We start from the raw sequence: 22,747 nt of genomic DNA, 5'->3' as shown, positions 1-22,747 counted from the left end.
CCTCCTTTCTCATCGCAAAAGCTCGTGAGATTGCTAATCGGGAGGCAACCTTCACCTGGGCAATTCTGTCCATCACGAGTAGAAATTAATTGGCAATCCAACTCGTTCGTATTCGACTAGCGCTAGTATTAGCAGTAAAATAAATGCTTGAAGAAAAAAGATGCTGTTACCTCGGAAGGTTTGCACTTGAATTTCATATCGCCATCATCCTCATAAAGGACATAATTTACTGGTGTCTGTTACAAGGTTAGCGAGGTATAGTTTTGGTAAGAAGAATGGGCAATACTTTCCATTTCACCGCCAAGAATACGATCAAAGGTCCGTTGCTTCATGGTGTGCCAAAATCGCTCTTCGCTAATAGGATGATCCGGATAGTCAATCATAAATTCTCTGACGTTTTTAAAAAACGCTTTCCTGCATTGTCCAACATCAATATTCTCAGCTTTTTCGCATACTTGTGCGTGGCGATAAATATCAAGGGGACTTGGCTTCTTTAGGCCGGCCGCCAGGCTTCCACAAGCAGCAAGCAAAAGGATAAAGTATTTCATCTTGATAATTGAGGGTAGTGGGTTGGTGGGTACTAGTCTGCAATGAATATTGAGCGGCAAGTAAAGTGTATAAGGGAAGGGAATTCATAGAATAATGTCTAGTATCAATTGATATATATATATATATATATATTCTACTCCGTAGTATCATCGCATTAGCCACGTCCCACTTTTCTTGGTCGGTGGTGAGAGCTTTGCTTAACCCAAAAAATCGGGGCATGGCACGATTAATGCTATTTAACAGGTTTTTCTGACAATGCTTTATTAGTAGTACAAGGATTAAAATTACTCTGTATATGCCGCATAGAAAATAACAGTTTTAAGGAGGTGTGTTAATTTATGCCCGAGGTAATATTTTAGCAATTTATGTGGATACCTGATTAAATATTACCCCTTGACTTTATGCTGACAAGTCATGCAAACAATAAGGATATTCTATTTGAGGGAGATGGACCAAATATCTCGCTAATAGCTCTCGGGCGGACTGGGATTAAACTGTCGCTATCACGGTTTCATGTTTCACAAGTTCCCGCCGTAAATTATATAAAATAATAGTACTATTAACACTAAATCAAGTGTTTAACAATCAACTTTTCCCGAGTCATAACTTCTACTATAATAGTTATTAACTTTTGAGCCCGTTAATGCATGTCGCATACATTCAAGCTCGTGAGTCAACACCACGCACTACAAGTTATTGCAGTGCTCCACAAGAGTTTCAGCTATATAAAGTGCACACCTATTCACGTCGGGTTAACTTATGCTTGATTCCTGGCATTCTCTCATGCATATGCAGAATCAGCCCATCAATGTTCACCGCAAGACAGGATGACGTGTCAGAAGGAGTCTGGCCGATTTCCTGCCTTGGGTCTCCATTTCTAGACTGTCGATTACGGCAGTGTTGCACGGAAAGGGCCCAACAGATCGTGAGACCCAACAAAGGGGCCTTACCTTTCCTTCGATGAAGGAATGGTTTATTACATAACCTAAACATGTGCCCGGGCGGGAGCCCTAAGCCCGGGGGTTCCTTTTATGTGTATATAGTTATTATTAATCCCTCTCTTCCTCTTAGAAAACCAAAGACCTTTAACACTCTTTGAGATTATTTTTGAATTTGAACCTTTACGTTCCGAGCCTTGTTAAACCCTCGTCACAGGCAGTGCCTAGGTCCGCGGGGACCCGGATATCTACCATGTGCTGCTGCTGTTAGATTGCACCTTGAAATCAAATACAGTATGCCGTTGCTGGACATGATTGGCGTCGATGCCTGCCAACGCTCCTTTTGCCTTGCATTTGCATTTCTAACCGGCGAGTCAGAACAAGACTTCTGTTGGGCGTTGGATAGGCTGAGGCCCCTTTATGAGACTCGCAAAGCTAGACTCCCGCCCGTGAGCCTAACAGACAGCTGTATTACGTGCACAAGTGCTGTCAAAGTTGTCTTTCCTGCGGCTCATTCACTCCTTTGTCCTTTGCACGCAAGCAAGGCTGTTCTTGACCACTGTAAGCCTGCCTTTGAAACTCCTTCTACCGAGGATACCACGTCATGACATAGCGGAGAGAGGTCGCAGAGATGAACAGCGCAGGCAAGCTTATTTAGGTAGCATCATATTACCGTAGCTAGTAAAAACGGCCTGCATCCCGCACAGAAGAATAGACGGCAGGACGCGGCAAACGCGTATTCATAAAAAACGGCAAGAGACTCGCACTAATAAGCAATACTGCATGGTGGGAGGCCTTGCCCCAGGGACCAAGGACCAAGCGACATGGATGGTGTCAATGCTTCCTGTTCCTGGTGCCCAAGTCACGTCAGACCCATCCCAACTTAATGCAGACCAAATAACCTGTCAATGCCTACCGGGGCGCAAGTGGCACCGGCGTGTCAAGGCCTCATGGAGAGTAGTCAATGTAGCTTTCTCCCTTGAGGAAAAAATCACCAATCGGGCTTCTGCCGGCAATAGTAGCGCCCGACTTTTCCCACCGCAGGACGATTTCCCCTCTGCCCGCGTGTCCAGTAAATCGGCCATTGTAATCTTCCGGGCGCCTGAGCGTAAATGTGACGGGTTCAAATTTAAAGCTACCAATGGGGAACTTGTCGTCGAGTTTACCCTTGACATTCCAGAAGGTGTTGCCGTGGATGCGCGCCTGCAACTTTTGCTCGGTGAAAAGTATCCATCCTTCGATTTCTTCGTACTTTCGCGGGTTCGATGCCGCCGGCCAATACGGCTGCTCGTGTGGTGGCGCAAGCTCGTTGGGGGCGGTGAAGACGTTGGTGACAGGACGGTTATCAGACTGCGTCGTCTCGTGCTCGGGGACCGGTACAGATATGATGGCTTGGTCGTGGCCGTATTTGTATGGTGCTCCGAGAACGGCCGTAGCAGAAGCTAAGACGGCGATGAAAATTTTTGCAAGCATGATGAGAAGTTTGATGGTATATATATTAAAGCAGATGGGTTGGTATGTGGACAGGTATTTGGCCAGTTGAGGTGTCCAGGCAATAGAAGGGACGTGAAGGAGAGTATGGATTTTTATAGTGAAGCAGCAGGCGCCAACCGCAGTTTTGTAGAATTCGACTGATAGGACGGTATGTCCTCTCTGCTGTGGCAGAGTATGAATAGAGGGTAACTGTGCGGAGGTATATAGAAAGGAAGGTTAACGCGACAAAGTAAAAAAATATCATCATTAGGTAGGGGCATGACATAATTGGAAGCAAAGGGAAGTCGACTGGGTATTTGGCCCAGAGCTGGCGTCATGAGAAATGCTAAAGTTGAAGGCAAAAGCTAAAAGATGTAAATAATGTAGACGTGTAATTTCGTCAGACGAAAAAGAACATTTGAAAGTTTGGGGGCCGTCCGGCCGGCGAATAACATCTCTGGTGGACATGTCTCGGTGAAGTTGAAAGCCGGATGCGGCGATTTGCTTACAAGCCTCGGAAAGTTACGTGCGCAAACAAAACATCGGGGTATATGGCTGAGGCTCCGGATCAAACGGCAGGATATCTTTTCGTGTAAACCTTGCAATTAGAGTTGCAAGCCACTGACGTGCACGGGGCGGTTTGACAGCCACGCGCGATAGATTGGTGAAATTGCCCGGTAAAACCGCAGGGTTGTGCCTAGAAGAGCGAAACGGAGGTGTACGCAGGGTAAAACACTGTCCAAGATTTGGATGTAGTCTGGTGATTCGCGTGAAGACGCCGCATAGATTCACTTGCGGGCTGGCATGAGTCCAGTGTCTACTGTGATACAATGCAGATCTCGGGGATCGAATGAGTACATCAATATAGAGGCAAACACGGCCTGTCGGCTTCTTGGGAAAAGCCTTGTTGTAATCTACCTCGTTAATAACCCCACGCGCATATACTTTGTAGTATCACTGGGTCATTGACTCACCCTTTTCGCTCGCGATTCAATCTTTCAACATACGATTCACACGTAATAGTTGGGCCGATAAGGTTCCGGAAGGCGTGAATGAAGATGTCACAGAGACTTATGATAAAAGCAGCATATCTGTTCTATTATATATTCTCTGTTTTCTCCTTGCACGCTCAACGGGGCCCATTTACTGCATCTAGTCGTTAACAAATAGCCATTCGCCGAGGATTTCTCCAGAAAACCTAATACTTAATTCAAAAAGCAACCACTAATTCAAGATAAATTCTCTAGAGATTAGTATACGCACAGCAATTTCGCCCAACTTAACCATGCCGTCCAGGTATGTAGAACCCTCGCCGACGAGGTTATATTTTGCCGAGGTTCTACTTTTCACATAGCTAACCAGTTTAGCAAAAAATGCGTCAATTGCAATCAAGACTTCGTTTATTTAGACAATCACGAAAAAAGATGCATCTTGTTTGAAAGTCGGCGGATAGAGGGCTCCGACGAGTATGGGTTAATCTGCCCCAATTGCAAAGGGAGCTTTCGGAGCTTATCCAACGTGCTCGGGCACTTGCGCTACTGCCTATGCTTCTGGTGCTATGCCCCCATGTGCCACAAGGCGAGAGGCGTTACTATGGATTGTTATTGTATCAAGGGCTTGAAAGCAGGCACCGCTGACAAGTGCGACTCGTGCAACGGGACGGGCAAAATGTTCAACCAGGCTCCGTGCCCCAACATGTACCATCATCATATTTTTGTAAGAGACTTACCCAAGGAGTCCTCCATCTCTATGCTAAAGTGTTGTTCAGTCTTTGATCTGAAAGCTGTTCGGACCTTGCACCCACAGGACGACGGGTAACCAAGCAAAGGGATTGCCCAAGGCGCGCAAGATGTATTCGGCGTTTCTACGAGCTCAAGTAGGCAGGGCTTGAGTAATCACCTGAGGGTGGTTAATAAAGGCGACTAAATGGTGTTGAATAGAATGGCCGCGCGTGAGCATGGCATGGGTTCATCTTGGTATGCATGTAGTCTCGTCTGATCTTTCGCTGGTGGCCGTATTTTGAACACATGTTTCTCCTGAAGGCAAGCTGCCGAATGCCACCTATGCAGTGCCTCTGCTATGAATTAGTCGAAATGCTGTTTGTACGGGGAGGTGTCACGATGCTCTTCTCTATGATGGTGAGGCACCGGTGACTGACATGTACTTTTCAGGCGCTATCCCCTTGCGCATTTCAGGCAACTATACCAAGTTGGGTATTTCCACAAATTCCAAGTTGATGCTTTATAGTACGACTAAAACAAGATCTAATTGAGATATACAGAGGGTTTGCTTTTAGACTGTGGTATGATGTGGGTTACAGCGGTATGCGCACAGCGCAGAATAGGCAACATTAATCTTGCCACGCGGTATATCAAGACCTCATTCCTCTCTCCATCTGATGCTTATGCAGCTAGCACAATCCCGTCATGCCACAAGTTCGAATGTCGTTTTCAACTGTAAAAGTAAATAGGCCATGTAAGCCGAGGTTAGGTTCAGGAGACCCATTTCGCGCTGTGCTTTTTCGCACAAACACTATGGTATAATGCCCGCCAACCATTCGGACCAATAGAGCTGCAACGTCTTTTTACAAAGACATGGAGGGAAAAAAGAAACATGTCTTTATCGAGAAGATGCAAAAAAATATACAACACCGGGTATTCGCTGGTCGTCACCGACCCAACTACTAATCCGGCGCTCGCCAGGTTATCGTACGAGATCGGACGGGATCGTGATTTTTACTGGCGGCTATGGTCGTATATACCAGGCAGTACGTATAATAGAATATCAAGTGATGACAGCCGCGGTCTTATGCAACTGCAACCAGACGTCTTCGGATTCACCGCCAAGTCTCTGTTAAACTCGACGCCGAAAGACGGGCAAGTTATGCAATCCCGAGCAAACATGCAGTTTTGGATCTGAAATCGATATCCAGGGTTAAAGTCCCGCAAAGACAGCCAGTAATTGCAGTCTGGTCAGACGTCCCCGGTCCATTCAACATGATCAAGTATGGCGTCATTCAGTATCGGGAGCTTGCGCCAGTGGTACATGCGACATGGTGTCTTTATTCTTGGGATCACTCTCATTCTAAACTCAATCTTGGATAGCGCCCAGTTGTCCGACACTACATAGCTTTACAAAATGCCAAACTACTCGACCCTGCAACCACAGCCAACAATGCTGCGTGTCGCTCCCCTACACAGCACACGAAAATCGCAACCCTATTCCCCAGTCATTTACGGCAGCAACGGGATGCTCTCGGGAGCTCGTCGCGTTGCTGCGCGTATAGCGTCGCTGGTTATTCGCCTCAGGAGCGGGTTCGACACTCGGTGGCCGAGGCGAGAGACGCGTGTAAGCGCCCTCGTGACTACTTGGGTGACTGTCCGCGGCATCGAGTAAGTAACCGTGGACACGGCGCCCTCGACACCCTCGGCGGTTCCCACGGCAGCGCCGATTCCAAGGCTGGCAGCGGTAGAGGCCAACAGGCCTTCGCCCGCGGCCGATGCGGCAAAGGCGCCAAGGCCGGCACCGGCGAGCGGAATGCCAATGGCGGCAATAGCCTTTAGGACGCTGGGAGAGGTGTCGTCTTGAGGGGCGCTCGGGGGCGCGCTGGGAGACGTCGACGGCGTCTTGTCGTTTTCCTTCTGCTGGCTGCCGGGGGCCTTTGCCGACTTGCCTATGGCGGCGAGTACCTTGGCGCAGAGCTCGTCTTTTTTGCCTAGCAACATGTGAGCATGAGTGGGCGGCTTCGACGCGGGCATGACGGATTCATCGGTAGTACGCACCTTGGGTTGCTCGGGCTTTGGGTGATGATGGCGGTCCAGGGAGGCATGCGCCAAAAGTAAGGCCCGCCTCGGCTATTTGCCTTAGAACGCCTAGAAGAGAGGGAAAGGTTTGCTGCAAAAGGCTGTATATAGGAGCATGCTCTTGTTGTAATGATGAGAGGCCATCATTCCGATCGAGATAGGCCACGAGCCTACGCTCGTCGACGCGAAAGTGTTGCCAGACTTGATTGAGAAAGTCTGGCCATTGCTGAACGCCGAGTTGCTCCTCCTGGTCCTGCTCCTGCTGAGGCTCCTGACCCGGCTGTTGTTGCTCCGGCTCTATAATACTAATGTTAGCACACCGTCGCATCTCTTGCACGGACATGGTAGAGGAGTCTTGTACCAGCTGGCAGCGCCGCCTCATCTTGACCTTGATCATCGAGGATGTCCCATGGAAAAGCCGAAAAGAACTCGTATACGCCGGCTGAAAAGCACAGGTCTCGGGAGGGGGCGTGATCCGAGCCCAACAAGTAATTAATGATTTCTTGTTCTTTAGCGGCTCCGACATCATCAAAAACGCCCAAAACGTTAGACACGTCTCGGTTACAGCGCTCGGTCGCGTCTTTGCTCTTTTTAGGCGGCGGCTCGTCCGAAGACGACTCCTGAGCCTGGTCTGAAGCAGACGGGCTGCAAATGGCTTGCTGTGCCTGAGCAACCACCTCAGGTACAGGCCGTTTCTGGGCTTTAGATTTCTCAATAACCGGTTTTAATTTCTTGGCGACGGCTTCTTGGCATCGCTGCTGGAGGCCGCTCGGTCCTGCCACGGGCTCCTCACTCTGGCTCGGATCGCACACGTTGACCAGCTGCCCCGCGACTTCTTCCCAGCGGGCCGGGTCGGGATCAGGCGTGAGTCCTTTGACAATCTCGGCCGATTTTCTCTCACAATCCCCTCGGGTGGAAGGGCCCGGATGGGCGGCCTGGTCGCCAGTTGGGGGAGGGCCAGGGTTTGGGTTGTCTGTGCTACCACAGAGCCGTGCTTCCTCAACGGCGTTCATAATTTCATCGATGTCGATCATGCGTTGTTGGTCCTCCGGGTTATTGTTGCGCAGTAGTCGACGTGTAGCTGCTGCGGCTGCCCGCTCGCAGCGTTCGCTATTCGAGACCCACTTCAGCCTGCCAATGTATTGATCTAATGCTTCATCAGACATGTCGTGGATGGCCTGTTGGCTTGGGGGGTGGCCATCAATGTCGGGAAGCCGAGAATACTGAGGTATCTGGTCTATGGGCCATCCCTCTTGCTGGTAAAACGAGCCATCCTCTGGCCCGTTTACTGTAGATGGCCCTGGACGTATTGCATAGAGGATCGGCGGGCGGCCAACCGGCACATTCCGCATCCGGTCGTGACTACTCGCCGGGTCTGCCCAAGCCCGTAGTGCTTGCCTCACCTCCTGGAAGCCTAGAGGCACAAATAATCTATTGCAGCTGTCGCGCAGACAGACGTTGATATAATCACTCAATTTGTCCGTTTTCTTGAACTGTTGTCTAGGAATCCCGCCAGAGCCATAGACCATGCCGCTTGGTTTTTTCGCAGACACGTGATAGACGTACGTTGCTGGTGGTAACGCAGCAACAATATTGCTTGCCCACAATACGTGCACGAGTAGGACTAGCCACTTGGTCCAGCGAAGAGAGGCCATTGTGATTCTTTGATATATATAGGTAGATGGGTAGATGGATAGATGGATCGGTATGTCGTGCAGGTTGTCTTGAGGTAAAGCTCTCCCTGCAGAGTGGTGCGAGCCTACGTGACCAATTTATACTGTCAAGTCAGGGCCACATGATAATAGACACGCCAAGTTTTACTATTTAATGCTTGATACTGTCTCAAGGACTAGCAAGACTAGCTAATATTTTTACATGGTGCCTTTATGCCATGGGCCCATGACCCATTCTATCACACACGAAACTATGCATCCCCCGGCAAGCATTGTCGGAGCATGAAATGATAGAGCAGGCACATGTACACCTTTTCCATCATCACACAGCAGAAACTGATAGATATATTAAGGTTTAAATTGTATCGCTCATTAGTCAAGTGAAATTACAAGCATGACACGAGCATCGTGCAAGCATAAAATCTGGCAACACAGTATTTGGCTCAACGATAGATGTATACGCTAAATTGTATACTAAAATTACGTAGTACGTACTAGGAGTGACGAGGAAAACTTAAGTCGTATTGTCATTCAACCGCAACATAACATTAAAGCTCTTGATTTAATGCAAGGACTGTTATCCTTCCTTTGGTCACCAGTTTCTTTGGCTCTTACCAATTACGCACCTTCTATACCATCGCCACCCGGAAGCAGGCCTCAAATAGTGCGACGAATTGCGCCCGCGATTATGCATAATTAAGCCTGTTATAGACCAGACTATAAGCGATTCAGGAGATGTTAAGGGAGCTAGCTATACCACCTTTGTTGAAAAGTACCTATCCATGGCTTAAGAAAATTTGGTCGAATGAAAAGGGACATTGAGGTACGATGTGGATAGGCCGATAGGCGACGCAATTCCTATGCGCATATCCTGGGGCATAATTAAGAGTGGCGATGTGGAGACATTGAAACCGCCTTGCGGGCATAACGTCATGAAAAGCAAGTGCATTGAGCAATGCGCCTCGTATTATGCTTGGCATCTACGGTTCAATAGAAACCCCTACTCAAGTTCAGCATATCGCGGAGCCAAATAATTTGGCTTGTAACAAAAAGCTAGAGGGGCCCAAGACTTGGAAACCTAAATATGTTGCTGAGTCATGCGTTACTCGGGTGGCTATGCGTTGCTTTTATAATTATGCGTTCCTGTTATGCGCATTACTACATGCAAGACAATATAAACTTTTATAAATTAAGGGCTGTATAAATAAGCGCCGTATACATAACAACTAGCTTGATTTAGTCAGGTGCTTTATAACCTAAAGTTTTGCGTTACTATTAGGCGCATTATCCTTATGCGTATTATCCTTATGCGCATTGTCCTTATACGCATTACTCTTTGTCGGTAGATACAAGTGGGACTGATTACTCGGTAAAAAGTTATAGAGCGTTTCTTATTGTCAATTATATGCAGTTAATACTATGCATAGCATGGGAGTAGCTGTATGCATGAGCGCTCTATGCATGACGATAAGCTTGATTTGGTTAGACAGTTGATTCATAGCATGGCGTCCCATAGTGTGCTGCATGGAATAAAGGCCAACATCTAGCAGACAATCGGCCAACTGATAACATGCTATGCCAGGTTAAAGCATTACATGTAAAGCATGGAAAGGCGGCTAGAGGTGTCCTTCATCGACTACAGCATCCCACCGCATGCCATGCTTATTCTTCGCTGCCGTATATAAAAAGGGGAGAGCATACCAGTCCTCCTCCTACAATAGCACCATTCCTTCGCGCTGCTCACCACCAACTATCTGTCTCTCACAAAATACCCACGTTATACACACTGCCTTAGGCGGCGTTATTATTCCAGAACAATGCGTCCTATTCTTTCCGCCGCTCTTTTTATCGTTGCCTGCAATGGCTATTTCCTTGGACCCGTGTTTAATACGCTAGGTCCAGGCCGTCAGGAGCAGCCTCGCATGGCTGTGAACCCCTCGGAACTTGAGCAATTCGCGAGGACAGAAAAGCGTGCCGAGTCGCACGTGATGAAAATTCCCAAAATTCCCAAAATTACCAGGATTCCACCGGAAGACTTCGAGGAAGCAGGAAAGATTCTAGCAAAGGCTCTGAAACATGACGGTCAAATAAAGAGATACCGTAACCTTCTTGATCCACTACTCGCCGCCGCGTCCAACGCTACAAAATGCTATGAAAAGTACAAGAGTAGCAGCGATGACGTCATTGGAGTTTGCGATGACGAATTCTTGAAAGTAGTAGACCTGCAAAATCGACTCCTGTCGCTAGCTTCGATGCCTGGTTTTCCAACCTCATTGCTCTTCTCGGAGAAACTACCAGACGTGACCGATTACCGCGAGAGCCTCCAAGGCAACGCAACCAAGGGCTTCCAAGAGGCTCTTGATGGCCTTACTAAAGTCTTTGTCGAAGCGGAGAAATTTCAACCCATTGCAGAGCAACTACACCGCTATCATGAGCACCTGAAGAGCCTTAGAAAAGCTATATCCGATGCTGAAGATTGCTACGAGGCGTTTATGACTAAAATTGAAACAGAGGGATTTGAATCGCCGGAAGCCACCTCGGAGGTTTTGAAGCCCTGCACCGACCAATATGCAATAGTCAAGGACAGACAACATGAGCTTGAGGAATTCCAAAACGGCACGTTGAAGGTCTCTGGAGGGAAAGTCTTCGCAGACCTCGAGCTGGCCAACCTACCGGTATTGGAGGAGAAAACCGCAGACCTGGAAAAGGACAGGGCTAGAGCGGCCGCCTTGCTAAAGGAGGACGCGGACGAGGTGCGGCAGCTCAATGCGACCATCTTTGACGAGGTCAATCTGGCCTTCAATAACCTGACTGCTGAGACGGTACGCAACTTGCAAAAATATGTGTTACTTTCTGAGGCCAAAGCTGGCAAGTCGGCCAAGTCTGCTATCGAAGCTGCAAAGAAGTGGTCGGAGCAGTTTTTGGCCGAGCTATCAGCCATGCCTGAGGCGAGGATTCGTGACATTGTTATGGATATAATGGCTTACACGATGCTTGCGGAACCAATTGCTAAGTAGATAGATCCTTGGATTGAAGCATTTACAGGGGCTTTCGACGATACCGATAGATAGCAGCCTTTTTCCATTCAAAGTGGCCTTTGGCGTTCACAGTGTCTGAAATGACTACCTACTAGTGCTTGTTAGATAGAATGTCAGATATCAGGACCTACTACTACTGAACCAATGCCCCGTCCAAATCGTGATGATGGTCAGAGTTTCCCCCAGGCCACTTTTCCTTTTCCCTGCAGCGGGAAGGAGTTTGAGAACAACAGCTCCGCGAGATTGTAGTGAATATTCGGAACCCGCTGGCTGTATCAAGCCTACTGATGGCGATTAGGGAGTCGCTACGCATTTCGACTTCAAACAGTAGAGCGTTAGTGATGTCACTTTATGGCGTCCAAGTATCTTCAAAGGCTTACAAACGACGCTCCAAAGAGAACTTTATTTGTACGTGACACAATCCAAAGGTGTAACAAGGGCTTAGTTATAAAGGCTTGGAAGAATGGTTTTGTTTATGCGAATAACTTGAAATTTCGCAGTTGGATCGAGTAGCGTCTGCATCTCTTGAGCCTGTGGATATGGAGGACTCGACTTGATAGTCGTAGATGCCATGTTCTTATTGGTCATGCCTTCGTAAACACAGCACTTTCTGTCTCTCACCGCGCTTGTCTCCTGAGTGCATATATTAGGAAACGCTCGGCTGGTATAGCTGCCAACAGATATCGCGGGTGAATTGAAAGAGACTGGGACCCCTTTTGTCGAAATTCGAACGACGTGAGAGAGCATACGTGAATACCATTTGTGCCCAGCGTTACATTAGGACAAAGTAGATGCTCTCCGGTATTTGCCGGCTAGAGTCTCGCATGGAGAAGGATGCGATCCGTAATCGAATGGCCATGGTGTTCCTCGACTTGGAGCTCAAGAGGATTTATCTAGAAAGGAAACTTGCGCAAGCCAGGGTGAAGATGAGAGTTGAGGGCGGATACATTAGATGTTTGATCGACAAGGTGCTTGGGAACACACGCGTTGGGTGGCACATGGCTGGCAATCGCGCGAGAGCCGCGATACGAGCACACTTCTACAACCAACAACGGTACGGAAAGCGGTGGTGGACTCTCGTAAATGGGCTTGGATATGATATCTTATTTCTGTGCTTATCAAGACGTGTGGGCATCATGTATGGCCTCTACCTAAAACTTGGCAGAGTGATAGCCTTGCTAACCCCGAATTACCGCAGAAATACCAGCAGATAGTCGGCTCTGAAAAACTTTGCGCAATGAAGCATGAGGCTCAAATGATCAGAGTCGGACTTGATGGATATTCTGTCAGCGCCTTGCAGCTGAGATGTCATGACAGATATAAAGCGGTTGATTCGTCCGTTCGTAAGTCCTTCTGCAATTCATGGTCTGGTACGACAAATCTCGGCCCCTTCTAATTCCGGCTATACAATTCAAATTACGCGAGATCGCCAGAATACCACGACATATACTCTGGGTTTCTTCCCTACTCACCAGTCTCGCACCCAGTCACCTAGGCAGTTACACAGGTAGTGCGTGGTAACACAGTCAGCAGTCTGCGAAACGTTTTAACCACGAAACTCAAGTATCGCGGTCGACACTCTGTTTATTCAGCAGCAACCCTCACCATACATGACAACAATGTCGGCAAAAAGTCTCACAGGCTCTCAAGTAACTTATTCCAACGAGCAGCCGGCTAGGCAATCAGACAATGCCCAGGTCGAGGATACTAGGGCCACGCAAACTTGGACGCAAAGCGGCTACCCGATAGTTGACGGCAAATACCTGGACGGAAATGGCGTCACTCAGAGCATAGGGGATGAGTGGACAATGCAAGGCCCCCCGTCATCGATGTATACTGGCACAACCGGAGACGCAGCAGGAAAGGGACACGGGCGTATTTTGGCTCTATTGGGGCAAACGCATTTGTTGATTTGACAGAATATCTAAGCCGAGTTGGAGAGTTTCTGAGAGCACAGGGGCACGTGTGCCAGGTTATGTCGTTGAACGCGACGCCATATTCGGTCAATGTAATTGTAGCCACAGAGCTGTCAACAGATGAAATGGGTGACCTCTTGCGGGACTATCGTCTTGCGCCGGCTAACTAGGCAGGAAAGCTAACTTGATATGTATAAATGTCTGGTTTATTTGCAAATGCCAAAAGCCTTTTATTAATAACGCCTTTCTCACAGCTCGGGGAAGAGTCAAACTGCCGTCAACGAAAATGATGATGCGCAGATGCCGGTCATGGATGTTGAATGTATTTAGTTAATGGACCTTGGCAAACACTAGGTGAGTAAAGAAACATGTTTACTCAAAAGCCGCACTGGTTCTGTCACGCATATTACGACTCTTGTGACAGTCTAACCCCTGTAATGATAATGGTTTTCCTGGAAACAGGCTACCATCTACTAACCGGTGTCGGTATGCTTGGTCGCTACCATACTTGGGTGGGATAAGCTTAAGGTTACTATATTATTCACTACATAAAAGCCCTTCTAAGAGAATATATATCTCAAGTGTCTAAGCTTTAGTAATAACACCAACCCCAGAATTATTATCCCCGATAGACTCAGTCTTGGGCTCGCGCATGTCAGTAGTACCCTCATTCAAGGTCTTCTTAAGATTGATATTGTCCTTATTTGGCTAGCGGTTAAAGCATCCCAGGACTCAGATGACCGAAAGAATATCCCGGGTCTTCGATCGTGTCTTGTATAGCTTAGCCGCTCGCCTGCAGTGCCCGTGGCCATGGAAAGACAACATCAATGCATTCGCACTTGCGGAAGAAGCACATGCCGAGCAGCCAGCTGCTCACGCGGAGGCGCGGCGTGTCATCGACGAGGGATGCGTCGAGGTCCACGCCGAGCGAGACATGGCGGTCAAGGTCGTTGGCGTCGTGTGTCTCGGAGCCTGGATGCCGCGGCCATGCCGAGGTGAAGACAAACTTTGGCCGCCGACACCGGTCGTCCTCTCGAGGCAATACGAAAACGGCACGGTGCGGCTGGTACTTATTATTGGGATCCCGGATGCAGCCAAGAATCAGCTTTTGGCCGGCCTTGATGGCGGCCACGACCTGGGAGGCCATGCCGTGGAGATGGATGTCAGCAAAGGAGCCGTAGCCCTCGCCAGCATCGGCGTCGACATCAAGATGCCGGGTAAGATGGTCGGCAAGAGTGATATGGCCCTGGTCGCAGAGGTAGTCAATTAGGTCCAGGAGGAGATTTCTCCTTTCCTTCTTATTACTCCTATAGCGCCTGGATCTGTCAACCGAGAAGACATCTGCCGTGTCAATGACGCGCCCGAGTTTCCACAAATGACCCTTTGCTGAAATACCGTCCGCCGTCAACTCCACGCCGCTCAATCGGCAGCCCTTATAAAATGTCAGATACCGGGGTTCGTCCTCGGGAGCACTAAATCCATCAAACAGATACTCTTGGAGGAAGCTTGATGCCGTTAGGCCCGCCACCGGCCTCAGGGTGTCGCTGTTGTTGTCGAGGATCTCGCCATTCAAGAGACACATGGCCAGCACCGACAGACTTAGACTGCGGCCTTGCCCTCTAAGAACGTCGCCATCTAGCCGGAGCGAGTATTGACAGCAGTTGGCGACGATACCGAGCCGGTCCCACGGCTTCGATAACCCGCGTGCCTCGATATCGGCAATCACTCTGGGCGTCATTACGCTCGACTTGGACAGCAAGACGGTATACCTCCCAGCGGCCCGGAGCACTTCGTCGATCCGGCCGCCGTCACCCGGCAAGAGGACTCCTGAGCTCCTCGCCGCCCTGCACAGTATCGTCGCCTGCGTGGAGAAATCGACCGACGACACGCACAACTCGCCCGGTATCGTGCCAAACCCCCCGCAACGCCGCTTCAACTTCTCCAGCTGCGGACCATGGCGGATCAGCAGCGTCATTCGCTCCGTGGCGCGATAGTTCTCCTGGAACGTCCAGGCGCGTCCCCACCAGTCGTCCTTGGTCATCTCATGGAGCAGCCGCAAGGCCTTGCTTGTCCTGTGCGACGGCCCCTGGAGGCGATTATTTCGTACAAGCTTCCCCGAGAGTATGTGATCCAGGAGGCGCAGCTCGGATACGGTCCGAATGGGACGGCCCAGTATGGCAACGGGATGCTCGCTCCAGCGGTAGACGAGGTCCATGGCCTGCAGGGCATCACGCTTCTGGGCGCAGCGAGCGTGGCGAGTGCACGCTGCATCGCACGCGTCTTGGGGGATGCAGTGGGCATCGATCCATAGAAACTGGACCTTGTTGTGACGCATGTAGCCGAGGACTCGGTCAAAGACGCAGTTGCGGACTTTTGAAGGCGCAAAACCGTCGCCGCCCCAGCCTTTGACCCAATACTGCCCGGACTCGGCGTCTTCGTTTTCTGAAGGCTGCCAAGTGTAGGACAGCGCGACGTACCGCCGGTATTCAACTGCGTCGATGGACTTGCGGTGTAGTTGTGTGCCTTTGGGCGTGAGGCACTGAAACTGGCTCATGAAGCGGCGTAACTTGTCGTGATCTTGTTGATTGCGCTCGCTGCCTATATCAACGAGCTGTGAGATGATGGATGCCTCGCAATTTAGGGCAAGTTGGTGAAGAGACTGGTTCTTATCGTCGTCGTCGTCGTGATCTATTGTGCCGCTTTGGGGAATGGACGTCATCCTCAGCGTGGCGGCTTTGGGAGGTCTGGACGTGGAGGAGGGCTCGCCCGCAGGCTGCAGTCAGATTTTGACGGCAAGCCATGTATAGATGAAATACGGTTGTGTTACACGTAGCATCAGCCGCGACACAGCCACTTGCTGAGTCAAGTACCCTGCGGTTGTAACTTGAGGCTTTGGAGTCAAGGCTGAGGGTGCTCAACTGTCATCATCTGTGTGACTCGCGCTCGATAAACCAACTGTTGTCTGCGTGGTTCAAGATGAACCTACTTCACCACACAGCTAGCCGTCACTTGTTGCCCTCGTTGGCACTACACAAAAAGCCATGTACGTATAAGCGAACCTTGTCAGAGTATCGCAGGGCGTAAGCCTCGGGCGCAACAAGGTACTCGTGCCTCGTGAGATATGTGACGACATGACGTGATTGGCTTGTCAGCATGCGGCATGTAACAGAAGGATCTGGCGGCATGAGGAGGAATGTCTACTTAATAGTCCGAGGGCCCTCAGCTGTACCGATACACATATTCAATGTTTCTTTACATCATCTTTACAACGCTCGAGACAGCCTAGAGTCAACCAAGGCCGGGGGTTGAGATGAGGAGGCTGTACTTGAAGTGTACAATAGTCTGCATCGCGACATAAATTGCAAACTCTATCCTTACCTTCACATCATTTTGCAATAAACTACTCATCTCTTTCGCCTCGTACGTCTTTGCGTCTCTTCAAATCCGAGAATGGGCGAGAATCTCATAGAATACGGGCGAAGTCAGCTGGTCACCATCGTGGCCTGTACCGCTATTGCTGTGTGTATGGCAGTTTTGCGCTTCTGGTGCAAAATTACTCTCAAGATCGGTCTTCAAGCCGACGATTGGTGGATGCTAATAGCATTGCTTACGTACCTTGGGGCTCAATCGCTTTTGCTATGGGGTCAACGAGGTTTGGAGAAATACCACGGTGGCAGTAACATCGCACATCACTAATCCGTGTTCCAGGCTTCTCGGATGGCAGCTTTGGCAGGGAGTTGAATGAAATAATGGCCGATCCGACACAGCTCCCATCTCCCCAAGCCAGTCAGCATCTCCAGAACTACTCAAAGGTACCGTCGACGTAATCCGGGCATGCTCCTACCGTGACAAACACTGCTGATACCATGCCGTGGTCTTAGTCCTTATTTATTGGATTCACGCTCAGCTGCTTTCTTCTCTTTGCCATCAAGATGTCCATTTGCTCCTTTACCAACGTGTCTTTTCTATAACGAGGTTACGCTGGGCCGGCTGGGGGCTCATTGGCGTCTCGACGGCATGGTTCATCACCATCCAAGTCGGACAGTTCTGCGCGTGCAACCCGATCCAGGCGTTCTGGGTGAGGCCTCTTCCTGGACAACCAATCACAGCACACTGCTTCAACTTTAACACCTTTTTTTTCGTCGAGGCTGTTATCGACATCATCATCGATTGCGCCATACTCATTTTGCCACTCCGAGCAATCCACGGGCTTGTAATAACCGCCAGGACCAAAGTACTCTTGTACTCTATTTTTCTTTTAGGTGGCTTGTGAGTTAAAATGCAACGTAAAACGGATGCTTGTATAAACTAACCCGCAATAAAGCGCAATAATCACCAATATTCTCCGGGTATATTACACATATGTTCCCAGAGGCTATTACGGCACGTGTATATGTATACCCTCGGTAAACCAGTCCCTTTAGTATCAACTAACCGGACATACAGTTCACTTAAATGACGTCGAACTATGGACTCAGATCCACATTGCAACATCAGTCACTTGCGCGTGCTTGCCAATATTTAGCCCTCTAAGAAAGAGTTGGGGCAATTTTATGAGGACCATGCGTTCATATTACGAATTATACTTGCAATCCTGGCCATTTACGACGAGTGCAAAGGTCACTGGTGTTTTGTCTCAAAGCAAACATGTTGCAACGCCGCTAGACGGTATGAGCCAGTCTCCCAATAAGCAGATTTTACCGTTTTCACACGACGTATATTGGGACCCAAGGTTTCCATCTAAGACAGCAAGCCGAGAATTGAGGCAACCAACCGGGCTTATGGTGAATGTAATAGGGGCTGAACCGAGTCAAGCTTCGATAGACCACGAGCCGTTTCCATCACATGGCATCACCTGCACGAGGGAGTTTTACGTTGCCTAGACCGTTGGTTGGATCTCTAACGCCTACAGTTATTGGAGGAAAGGACCGCCTGAGCCTGGGAAGCGGCGTGGCGGGATATGATGGAATAGTGTCAGTGGTAGAGCTAGCTGGAATGCTGTTACCTCAATTGACATTGTGTCGTTTAGGTTTCATTGACATTAGGCTCATGTATTTATTATTCAACTATTCCGGCACCCTAGAACACCATGACGGGATACAAAAGTGACACGTTTTGGTCAATAAAAGAAAAAATGGTAATAATTTACAAACCCTGATGAATTAAAGAAATTCATCTTATACTTCTTGACCGAGGGATTCAGTCAAGTTCTCTAATCTCATGATCATATGATGCCATAATGCAAGGGAAAATACGTCCCCTATTTCGACATCATCTGCCCAGGGGCAAGGGGCATGATTCCTTTGAAGAAGCTGTAGTGAATTATTCGCCACAGTAGGTCAGCTGCTAATCATAAGTAACTTGTCCCTAGGGCGCTTCAGGGTGCAATTTTATTCACGGATGTTTCCGCTTTGGAAATGATCCTTGAAATACTTTGTGCACACTCTTTAACAGCAGCGGTCGGGCGGATGTCAAGGACTTCATGTCCCTCCTTGAGGTACGTCCGTCTCCGTAGGTTTTGATCCGAATATATATCACTAACGAATGCTGAATTGACGAATGTATCACAGCCCCCCTATGTCTCGCGACACGCGACACGGGGTGACAAGGACAGCACCCAAGACGCCATCGAATGGGCCTTGGGCGATCAAGTGCGCTTTGAGGAACTTCTAGGCTTTGACACTAAATTTCGAGTTATTAGGCATAAAGTAAACGAAGAACTCATCGGTATTTGTAGCTCGACACCATATCAGCAGGAATAAAGCCCTCGGCGAATTCGAATGCATGGTGGCTCCCTAGCTCGCGTCTGCGGTTTTCTCTCACTACTTCATAAGCGCAAGCCAGAACCCTAGGAACGCACAGGTCAATGTACATGCTATTCAAGTAGTGCCACCAACTGTTCTCGTATGCTGATTAAGCTGGGGGCCAAAGATGCTGCCGCTTCAGGTCAACGGTATGGCAGTCAAGCAGCTACTTGTTACCTTACCCTTACGTCAGATGCTAGTGTGAGTGGGCTCCGGAGCTGATAAGCATCATGTCGGCCGGCATATAGGGCGGTCCCGGTCTTAACACACTTGACATGATGAGGACTTTTTGTGTGACAGGTCACATTGATGCTAGCGTTTTGTTTTCTCGCGCCCGCAAGTCGTTGCCTTGTGGTTGGAAATATTCCCATTCAGCTAGAGGGCAAGAATTGTAGACGCCTGCGAGATTATTCCCGTAGCGTTTTAAAACATTATTGTATGTACGTAGCCCCAGCCCCCAGCTTACACTTGCGCCAGTCGCGAGGATTACTCACTGTTGCTAATACACAAGTATGCATACGGATTGTTTTGCGGCAGACTACAGCCATGCTACTGCAAGGGATCCCGAGAAGCAGTCAAAGTATTCTTCAACGGGTCTGGCGGTTTGCCTGCGTCACCGTAGATGCAGCGTCTTCCGGGCGGCCTTGTTGCTCCTGATATGGCTCCTCCTTGATGCTGGTGCAGGGGACTCCCTCATCAAGAGCACCGTTCTAGGCTCGCACCGGCACGTGGTTGGCATCCTGATAAATCGGATGGCCAACATCCGCCATCCGGACGGCTCGGGCCGGATCCCGATCCGGGCAGCGCCACGTCCGGAATGCCGCCCTTATCCGGCTCCTCGCTGACAGCGGTGCCAATCGGAGCGAAACTGACTCCGATGGCTGCAATCTGCTTCACATGGCCGTCAATGGGCCACTCGAAATCATCAAGATCCTCCTTGAGTTTGGCAAGTCTATTGGCCTCCACCGCCGCGACAGCAAACGCCGGGCCTCACTCCTCTCCTGTCGAGGCTAGGCCCCAAGGGGGTGAGGATGTCGCGACATCAGGGTGACATGGACCGATGGCTGCCCCTGTGCTTGGCGGTGCGTCAGTGCAAAAGGGACTTGGCCGAGGACATGGGATCGAAAAAGAGGGACCATGCTGGCGTCGTCCGGAATCCGGATCCTCCTACGTCACGGGGAGAACCGAACGGCAACTTCCAGGCTTGGAGAGGCCGCCGAAATGACACCCCTGACGCTGGCTCGGCGGTGCGGCACTGATGACGAGATTGTCGACAGGTTGAAGTATGGCGTTGAAAGAGAACCCATATCTGCGTCTGCAAAGGGCGATGATGTGCCGGTCGGGCGATACAACATATCGTCTATGGCATCTGTTTTCTGTTTAGGTGTAAGCTTCGAGTGTCCTACAAACCCCCAGGTGCCCCCTTTGTCTACTGATGACGTGGAAGCTCACTGAAATCCGGGCTCGTCTAGCCAATCTTCGGACCAGACGCATCTATACGTGCACCACCTACCCCGACTACAATGTCTGCAAGAATTGTTTTGCTACTGTTGTCGCCTTGCACGGCGCCAAAACCAAGCACGATGGCTAGCCGCACTTCGTGGAGGTCAGTCCCGACCGGGAAGGGCATAAAGATGGACCACAAGCAACCAGGGGCACTAATGAAACAGTCCGCGAGGGCAACATCTGCGTGAAGGACCAAAGGGCGGTAACGGTAACACAAGCAGTGGAGTTGGCTACAGGCAGGGCTGTGTGCTGGAACTTGATACTGATTCTGAGGATGATGATGCGTGGCTTTAGGGATGCTTATACAAGCATTCTTTGCCGTCTGGTATTAAAAACATGCATTTATATATCTTGACTGACTCAATTTAGTACGCCCCGTGTAGCGAACCCAACAGGGCACCTTGGCGGTGCTCGGGATCGGCATTAACTGTGCCTTGAGAAGCCTCGCACCATCTCTAGAGGCCCTCTCAGAATACTGTCAAGCAAGATACTTCTTGGGCGAACCTTCAAGGTGATCATGGCAATCTGAACCCGCTCTCGGCGTGGTGAAGTTGGTGTCTGTTCTTGAACTATCCAGATTGTTGCCCCGTTTAAACATGGCATGTAGCCCTGTAAGCATGGGTGGTTGGGATTTTGCAACTAGGAATCGACCAAGTTGCCCGTGCGCAACCCAGACACGTTTCGTGTCTTTTGGCCTGCAGTTTTGCCGTGTGATCAAGGTTCATGACTAACTTACCACCTTCAGTAGGTAAGGGGGGTGAGATGCTCAAAGTGTGGATTCAGTCTTATTCACCACTTCTGGCGTTCTCCAAACATGCTACACGGTGAAGACCTAGTAATAAAGCCTAATAAAGGGGCATTGCCGATGAACGACCTTGGTGTTACATGGACTAAACACATACCCCGGTGAAAGTCCTAGGTATAAACGTTCTCTTCTTATATGCATAGCGGTCACTTATCCCTACTTTCCTCTTACATCTTACGATATTATCATGAAATCGAGGTATTACGCTCTAAGCCCTTATAGTAATCCCTTGTCACAAAACACTACATCTTAGACCCCAGTCCGCGGTGCACGATATGATGGTGGGCACACCCACTCGAATAGTAATGGCAATAGACAAATCGAGCTTCCAGGGTGAAACAGTCAATTCTGTGCTCCCCTGTCACTCCTGCCAAGCATCATCTCATATAAATTAATAGTAGAAAGTATTGGCACTCCGCACTGTCGGTACATTGGGCCCGGCGGTAATTCTCCATATGGGCGATATGGCAGCATGGGTGAACCGCTCTGCCCCAACAAAGTTCATATCTGCGGCCACGCCTGCTTAGTTTAGGAATTCAAATTACTCTCATGACATCATGGCCCACTGCCTTCTAGTTGCCCATTGCAAAGCCTTCCATTTTGATCCAGGCTACCCTTGCTGTGTGCCTCCACCGCATGAACCGTTGCACCAGGCCGCATCGAATTAGCATCTACAGCGCCACGTAGTCCTTTTCTAGGCGGCCGGTTCGGGTTAGTCACGACCCGTAAATGCCAATAAAAGTGTCAAAATTGCGTGGTGAAGTGCTCCAGCTTTAAATCCTTCCCTCGTGCATTCAGAGCAAAGGCCAACCCTGAACAGTACTTCATGAATCGTCACAAAAAGCATGCCCTCTGATTAAACAGCCATCCTTCCGTCTTTTATTCCCCTGACAGTAGTAACAGGGAATTGTAAAAGCCAGTGCCCCTGTTTTTCCTGCGTGGCACGGGCCTTGTTTGACGTCACAACGATTAGCAGAGAAGCTACAACGCCAAGGGGTTCGGAGAAAAGTCCGAGCACACAACACTCGCTTACAAAGGTACCGTGTTTGGATTCTTCTGCGACCCGTGTGAACTTTTATTGTATAGCTGGAGGGACGGGAAGGAAAAGAGGGAATAAGAACATGCCGCACAGTATAACAGCCTGCTGGGCCATACCGGGTATTAGGCCGCAGAATGCGCAAATATCGGATGAGGCCAAGAGCCTAGTTGACTCGAGATTATAATTGTCTCTGTTAAAGCTTG

At 49.5% G+C, this 22,747-nt stretch overlaps 5 protein-coding genes across 5 annotated transcripts; 2 read left to right on the top strand and 3 right to left on the bottom strand.

The window, feature by feature from the left end:
* Positions 1-2,435: 2,435 nt before the first annotated feature.
* MAA_08339 (uncharacterized protein) lies at positions 2,436-2,960 on the bottom strand (the record flags this gene model as incomplete). The annotated part of the gene is made up of 1 exon (XM_007826337.1): positions 2,436-2,960. One exon carries the CDS (start codon positions 2,958-2,960, stop codon positions 2,436-2,438), a length of 525 nt encoding a protein of 174 aa, XP_007824528.1.
* Positions 2,961-6,193: 3,233 nt separating this feature from the next.
* On the bottom strand, positions 6,194-8,418 carry MAA_08340 (uncharacterized protein; the record flags this gene model as incomplete). Its single annotated transcript, XM_007826338.1, has 3 exons — positions 6,194-6,675; positions 6,743-7,060; positions 7,125-8,418. 3 exons carry the CDS (start codon positions 8,416-8,418, stop codon positions 6,194-6,196), a joined length of 2,094 nt encoding a protein of 697 aa, XP_007824529.1.
* Positions 8,419-10,253: 1,835 nt separating this feature from the next.
* On the top strand, positions 10,254-11,453 carry MAA_08341 (uncharacterized protein; the record flags this gene model as incomplete). The annotated part of the gene is made up of 1 exon (XM_007826339.1): positions 10,254-11,453. One exon carries the CDS (start codon positions 10,254-10,256, stop codon positions 11,451-11,453), a length of 1,200 nt encoding a protein of 399 aa, XP_007824530.1.
* A 2,718-nt stretch (positions 11,454-14,171) lies between these two features.
* MAA_08342 (Heterokaryon incompatibility) lies at positions 14,172-16,109 on the bottom strand (the record flags this gene model as incomplete). Its single annotated transcript, XM_007826340.1, has 1 exon — positions 14,172-16,109. The coding sequence occupies one exon, from the start codon at positions 16,107-16,109 to the stop codon at positions 14,172-14,174; it is 1,938 nt and encodes a 645-aa protein (XP_007824531.1).
* Positions 16,110-20,415: 4,306 nt separating this feature from the next.
* MAA_10750 (uncharacterized protein) lies at positions 20,416-20,785 on the top strand (the record flags this gene model as incomplete). The annotated part of the gene is made up of 2 exons (XM_011412468.1): positions 20,416-20,580; positions 20,642-20,785. 2 exons carry the CDS (start codon positions 20,416-20,418, stop codon positions 20,783-20,785), a joined length of 309 nt encoding a protein of 102 aa, XP_011410770.1.
* Between the last annotated feature and the right edge of the window lie 1,962 nt (positions 20,786-22,747).

Source organism: Metarhizium robertsii (assembly GCF_000187425.2).
Source record: "Metarhizium robertsii ARSEF 23 chromosome Unknown MAA_Scf_1, whole genome shotgun sequence".
Classification (NCBI taxonomy): Eukaryota; Fungi; Ascomycota; class Sordariomycetes; order Hypocreales; family Clavicipitaceae; genus Metarhizium; species Metarhizium robertsii.
The sequence above is the reverse complement of the archived record's forward strand: the minus strand, read 5'-3'. Positions and strand labels throughout refer to the sequence as shown.